Source organism: Quercus suber, unplaced genomic scaffold (assembly GCF_002906115.3).
Source record: "Quercus suber isolate HL8 unplaced genomic scaffold, Cork oak 2.0 scaffold_101, whole genome shotgun sequence".
Taxonomy (NCBI): Eukaryota; Viridiplantae; Streptophyta; class Magnoliopsida; order Fagales; family Fagaceae; genus Quercus; species Quercus suber.
In genome coordinates, this window is record NW_027069566.1 from 897,887 (window position 1) to 904,924 (window position 7,038).

Below are 7,038 nucleotides of genomic sequence, written 5' to 3' on the forward strand. Positions count from 1 at the left end.
AATATTGTTGTTTTCCACTACTTGATGTACATTATGTATATATAATGTTCACACTTTCACATCAGATGTCCACATTTTCAAGAATGTCTATATTTATCTCATGATAGTAATGATGTGAATGGATGGTATATATTTAGAAAACGTGAGAAAATCAAAATCCTATTTATAAACGTATTCCGTAGCTTATTCAAAGCCTTGGTTCCACCAAAATTAGACTAATTTGACTAGTCGTTGCAAGAAATGCAAAAGGGTCATACATGGAAAAACGAGAGTACGTACTACGGATACGTACTTGGCAATATATTGGCACTACAAGAGGAAAACTTTCAGGAGATAATTATAGGCTTGGCTATCGCGTAATTGCTGGTATTTTTCAACCTGTTGTACCAACCCTCTTTATATATATATATATATAGAGAGAGAGAGAGAGAGAGAGAGAGAGAGAGTATATACTCCTATATATAATCGTGGTAAAGCAGTGTAAGATCTACATTGTGAATTCAAATCTCTGCCGTAACTTTTATATCCATGACCAAATTAATGAATTATTAGTAGTTTTTTTTTTTTCTTTCAAAATTCATGACCTCGATCACAAGTCACAGCGCTAGCTTCCGAATGCAACTTGTTGTAGCTAAGACATCCACGTTTGTGTAATGATAAACAATGATAAACACCAAGTGGTGGAGGAAAATTCCATGAACGATTCACCATCGCCGCGCACAGTTGAGGCACTAGGCTAGGCTGGACATGCAGAAAATTAAAGTAGGATTTTTTTTCAAGTTTGGACCAAACTGATGGAGAGGCTTCCAAAAAGATAAGGGTGACGAACTGAAGTCACTGGACCACGTTAAGCTAAATTATTACAGAGAAAAAATTTAAAAAAATAAAATAAAAAGGGAGATAGAGGAGGAGGGGAAAGAGGGGGGGGGGGGGGGGACTGACGTGAAATGACCTCAAAGCTGCCATGTGTCAGCTAGTTATCCATACCACTCGGATACTTCTAAAAGGCTTTGTCAAGCCCACGCGACTGAAAATAAATGATAGAGATCAAACATGTCTGAATTTTTGAGACATTGCCCCATTTGAGTTGAACTGTCAATTCTTTTGTACAGCTTTCCTTTGAATTATTCTTCCTAGGCTTTTATCCCCATTCCCCAACCCCAGATCTCTCTATCTATGCAAATTAAATATTTCTCATATATTTATTCAGCAGTTATTTTGATGTTTCTCAAAATGTATGTATTTATTTAGCATGTACGCTTCTGAAAAAAATACTAATAATAAAATAAATAAAAATAAACACGTTTACAAAACAAAGCTAGCAAAATATAATTGCGAAATGCACTCCTTTAGCCCGCCAGCCAGCCACCAAGCATTAATTCTAGCCAAAATTCAGGAACAGCATTATATATACCCCCCACACCAAATAAATAACAATTATAAAGCGAGAAAGAAACAAAAACAAAAAAAAAAAACATAAAAACTAGTTTTTTTTTTTTTTAATTTCTTTCTTTACCCGGCCCCATCTCTCTCTCCCAAAAAAAAAAAAAAATTGGCTATTCACAAAGAGGAAGCGACGGCAATAGAAATCAAAGGCAGTTGCTGGTCTTGATGAACATGAAGGGCATTGGAGGATTGAAAATGATGAGCGTCGTCGACGTCGGCGGCGGCGGTGAGGCAGTGGGCCGCCTAGCTTGTAATTCCCAGTCAGTGGTCCCCACAACATACAACATAAGGCCAGCGCAGCAAACCTGGGCTGACAAGAGCCCAACCCAAAGTCCAGAAAAGCCAACAGAGAAAAAGAAAGCAAGCCCAACAGCAACAGGCATACCCACCAGGTAAAAAGCACCCAAGTTCACATTAGCAGCAGTGGTGGGTCTGGCACTACCTCTCAGGACCCCACACCCCACTGTCTGAGGACAATTCCCAAGCTCGCACAGCCCTAGGATCGGCATAGCTGCTGCTGTCAACTCTAGGATCTCTCTCTCTGAACTAAACATCAACGCCCACTTATGCCTCATCCCTGTCGCAAATACCATCGCTGATACTCCCATTATCGCCGCTATAAATACCGCCACCACTGCTGATAATTTCGCTCCGTACGGTCTGTCCCCGCCTAGCTCGTTCCCCACTCTTGTCGACACCGCGAAACTCAGCGATGATGGGAAAACGTATATAAACGCCGTCGTTTGGATCAATACCCCCATTGATGCCACCGTCGCTTTTGGGTTCACTAATAACCCACACAAAACGATCATGATCTCGTACCACCACCATTCTAAGCAAACTGAGACACAGCTCGGCGCCGCTAGCCGAGCCAATGGCTTCCATCCTTTGAAACACTCTCGGCTTGGCGCTGTCCAAGTTGGCTCGTGAAGCCCTTTGGCCCATACATATAATACAACTGATAAGAGGGCGAGGAGGTTGGAGAAAGCTGAGGAAGCCGCTACGCCAGCTACGCCGAGTTTGTAATGGGAAACGAGTAAAAAGTTCATGGGTAAGAGAAAAACTGTGCCAGCGAGTGTGGCTAACGTCACTGGGTGAGTGATTCCTTGAGCTCGAAGGTAAATGCGGATTGGGTGAATGAGAGAGTTTGTAAAAAGGTCAGGGAGAGAGAATATGAGGTAGGTGTGTGCCATGTGAGTGATATTTGGGTCTTGGTGTAGAAAAAGAAGGATTTTTGACATGTTGAACCACAGAAACGAAATGGGTATTGAAGACACTAAGAGGAAAATCACTGTACGGTGAAGGGTTATAGAGAGAAGCTTTGGACGGTTAGCTCCGAAAGCTTGAGAACAGAGTGGTTCCATGCCTAGAGCTAAGCCTGATAGTACGGAATAGCCGGTTATGTTAGCGAAAGCTATGGCGAGTGACCCAGCGGCGAGTTCGAGGTCTCCGAGGTGGCCAAGGAAGAGCATGGAGAGGATAGAGCGAGAGTAGAGAATGAGGCCAGTGAGAATAATAGGGAAGGCGAGGGTGATGAGTGATTTGGTTTCAGTGACAATCTCAGAGAGTGTTGGTAAAGCAAACTGTGATTTCTCTTCAGGGTCTGCTTTTGGGTTCTCAGCTAAGTCAAGTTTTGAAGGGTTGGCCAGCCATAAGAATTCCAAAATGAGGTGGGTTAGGAAATGCTTTTGTTCTGATTTCATAGTCACAGAGATGGGGTTGTTTGAATTCTTCATGGTGAAGAATATGAACAATAACAACAACAACAAGTGGTTTAAGACGAATGGTGATGATCAAACAAACCACCCCAACTTGTTTCACTTGCCAGTAGACTTTGCTTACAGTTGTTGAGAGATGCTCTCTTGAAGAGCACTCTAAACTCACTCAATTTGCAAATGGATGTTGTATAGAGGATATATGTGGGTTTGAGGAGGGCAGGACGTATGGGTATGGCTATATAATGAGACGAGTGAGCCTTCGAGGGATGTTTCTTTTGGTGTTTTTTTTTTTTTTTTAATGTGTTTCTTTCTTTATTGCTGTCTTTTTTTTCCTTTCTTCTTTTTTTATTATAAATTTCTTTATTTTTATCATGCTTAATAAATGAAATTGAAATCCCAAATATAAAAATTAGTAAATATTTTGTTACTTTGAGCCGTTATTAAGAATAACACATAAATTAGTATAATTTTATACTATAACTCACCAAATGTCAAATTTTGATGAGTAAAAGCATATCACTACATATATAGCCCAGCCTCATACTTTATTAACCATAACTCGCTACATATTAAATTATAACACAAGATTATATCAAATTATACCTCCTTAATATTACACGGTTATTAAAAATAAAGTCAGAAATTTGTCAGATATTTCAGTGGGTTCAATTTCCAATATGTAAAAATAGCGCTTTTACAGAGTTTGGTGATTTCCACGGACAGTGCGGATCAGCTCTGTGCTCGCTCAGTCCCTTCTCACACTAAGAGCCCGTTTGAATACAGCTAAAAACTGAAAACTAAAAATATTGTAGCAAAATAATTTTTAAATGTGTAATAGTACCGTGAGATTTATTTTTAATGAAAAAGTTGCTGAAAAGTGAAAATTGTGGATCTGTAAACAGTAAAATTTGAGTTGAAAAGTCAATTATTGCGGCTACTGTTCATTGAACAGTAACCGCTACAGTACTGTACAGTAAAAAACCGGCTGAAAAAAGCTTGAAACGTGTGTAAAAAAAAAAAAAAAAAACTGAAAACGTAAAGCCAGACGCAAACGCGCTGGCCAAACAGTCTCTAAGTCACAGTTTGTAAATGATTCGGGCACCTCAGATCATTGAAACGGGACGCCAGGGATGGCCAGAAAGGCCAACCATAGCCCTGGAGTAAATCGCTTTTCGAGTACTTTTCAAAAGGGGTCATTCCGGCTTTTCCAGTACTTTTGTGAAGGGCCTGCAGCAAATTCCTTTTGGATGTGTACTTTTTGGAGTTTTGACCTGTATATGGTATTATAGTGGCAAACATTCAGTAATTTCGAAGGTAAATAGCATGTTTGATACGTGTGCACAGTTTTTAGTTTTTTATGAAAATACGAGAAAAAAATATGTAAAAATAAAATGTATATAAATAAAAATATATAAAAATATAATATTATTTAAAATTAAAATATATATATATATATTTAAACATATGTACCAAACCACCTAAAACTCTAGAGTAAATGTTTTGCAGATGTTTTTTTTACTGTTAGTGACTGTCAGTTAAAATGTCTAGTCTAGATGCAACATCAAACAGCATACATCAAATCAGTTTTGAGGCTTCCCTTATATCTTTTCTCTTTCATAGTTGGCCCCTTTCATGGTTTGCCGCTTAAACGTAGGTAGAAGAGGGAGTCAAATATTAAAAGTTTAAATTTATTTATTTGAATTTTTTTTTTTAAATATGAGCTGAGTTTAAAATTATCATTAAATATATATATATATATATATTTTTTGTTTAAGCTTTACTCATTTTTTTATTGAGCAAATTTGAACTTGTTCATAAATTATTTAATTAATTTATATTTTTATTTATATTATGAAACCATGAATATATTTTTACCTCTTCAACATTTCATAAAATTTTATTATGAATAGACTATTTATATCATTAATAATATACAAATAATAATTTAATATCATATAAACCTATTAACAAACTTATCCAATTCAATTTTAAGTTTATATAAATATATTTTTAGACAAATATACATATAAAAATATAATTGTATATATACTTAAATCAAGTCATCATGTTCATGAACACATTATTTTGTTTGATTTTAGCTCATTTAATAATTGAGCATAAACTTAAGGCTTAAAATTGACCTATTTTTTAAATAAACGAACATAAATAAGTTTTTTCTTGAGCTAAAGCTTAACCAATTTATAAACCACTTGGTTCATTTCAGCCCTATTTAAATGCCATAGGTATATAGATGTTATACGATAAACCTTTGAAAATTTATTCTTCAACAACAAAAATGAGAGAAGAAACACTTAAAATCACCATATTCAATAAGCAAATTCAATTTGCTTGATGAAATCTGGATGGTAGAATTACTAGATTTGAAGAATGTATTGTACGTTCAAAAATTCTAAGTTTCATTTACTGCATTATCACTCTACAAGGTTTTTTTGAGTATCTTACTGGTAGACAGTGGAATAATTTGCTCAAAAATTTGCAACGCCACTCACTTTCAAAGTCTATCATTCAAAAATATTTTTCATCAATTGGTTTCTTGTAGGGATTTCTTTTTCTCATCGAGTAAAACAAGGTCTTCGATGCACATTTATTATATGATTGATAAGAATTAACTACTTATAAAATAAGATAGAGTTGAGCGAGAGCATCAGTATGGTGTTGACCTTAAGTTCAATATTTAAGTTGGGATTTTCTGTGTTTGTAAGCTCAAAAAGTTTTACAGAATTTTTTAGTAACAACTTTAATATAGAAATAATTTTTTTCATAATCTATTGAGGTGATAACTTGTAAGTGACAGCGAATCACATTTACAAGGACCTCCCACTAAAATCACATTTATTTTTTACTATTTATAACTTGCCATTTATCTAGTTGTGAAAAACAAATTGTGGAACAAATTGTGTTTCTAGATTTATTCTTTTACTAAATATGAGCATAGTTTTTACTAAATGTAGACTTATTTTTATAGGGTCCAATGAGACCTCTAATTAGTTGTTCTACAAGGAATGTTCCTCGAATTTGCTTGGGCAACACATCAAGAATTCTTATAGATCAATACTATTGCTTGCCAATCAAATAGTTTTCTTCATTGGAGTAACTTGAATGTAGGCATATTTCTGTCTCAATTGATCGAATTCTATGACCAACTAACTTTACTAGACCATGACTTATGCGCTAATTAAACTTGCATACCAGGCTTAGATGCTCTCACTACCTTTTTTTTTTTTTTTTTTTTTTTTTTTGGGCTATCCCAGCATTTTCAAAACTGCTAGGATAGCCCCAGAAAGTGCTAGGATAGGGTTAATATTCCTATCCCTACGTTTTTTTCCCCGCGCTTCAAACCATTGGTTTTTGAATGTCAGGATAGGGTCGCCGGACATGTATCAGCGCTTTTCAAAAGCATTGGGATAGGTCCCGACGCTTATAAACTCTGTTCCGACGTTTTTACTTGTGTTGGGACAGCCTTTATGAAAATGTGAATATAACCTATAACAGCGCTTTTGAAAGCACTGGAATAGGTACTACGTATGCCAATGCTTTAAAAAGCGCTAGTATAGGTCTTGAATGAATAAATTTAAAAGGCCTATACTAGCGCTTTTGAAAGCGCTGGCATAGGCAGTACCTATTCCAGCGCTTTTGAGAGTGTTGGTATAAGGCGTATGCCCATACCCTATGCCAAACCCTATTCTAGCGATTTTCAAAGTGCCGAGATAGGTCATTTAAAAAAAAAAATGAACGGTACAAAGACATTGAATCTAAATTTTCTATTTTTTTAACACAAAAATCAAGAAAAATAGAATGCAATATTTAGAAGCATTCAGCTCCTATCTGCTTGGTTCCTCCTTGATTCATTCAA

At 35.9% G+C, this 7,038-nt stretch overlaps 1 protein-coding gene across 1 annotated transcript; it reads right to left on the reverse strand.

Moving 5' to 3' along the window:
- Nucleotides 1–1,329: 1,329 nt before the first annotated feature.
- On the reverse strand, nt 1,330–3,394 carry LOC112033882 (protein DETOXIFICATION 51). Its single transcript, XM_024066659.2, has one exon. The coding sequence runs from the start codon at nt 3,180–3,182 to the stop codon at nt 1,590–1,592; it is 1,593 nt and encodes a 530-aa protein (XP_023922427.2). The 5' UTR covers nt 3,183–3,394; the 3' UTR covers nt 1,330–1,589.
- Nucleotides 3,395–7,038: the final 3,644 nt, after the last annotated feature.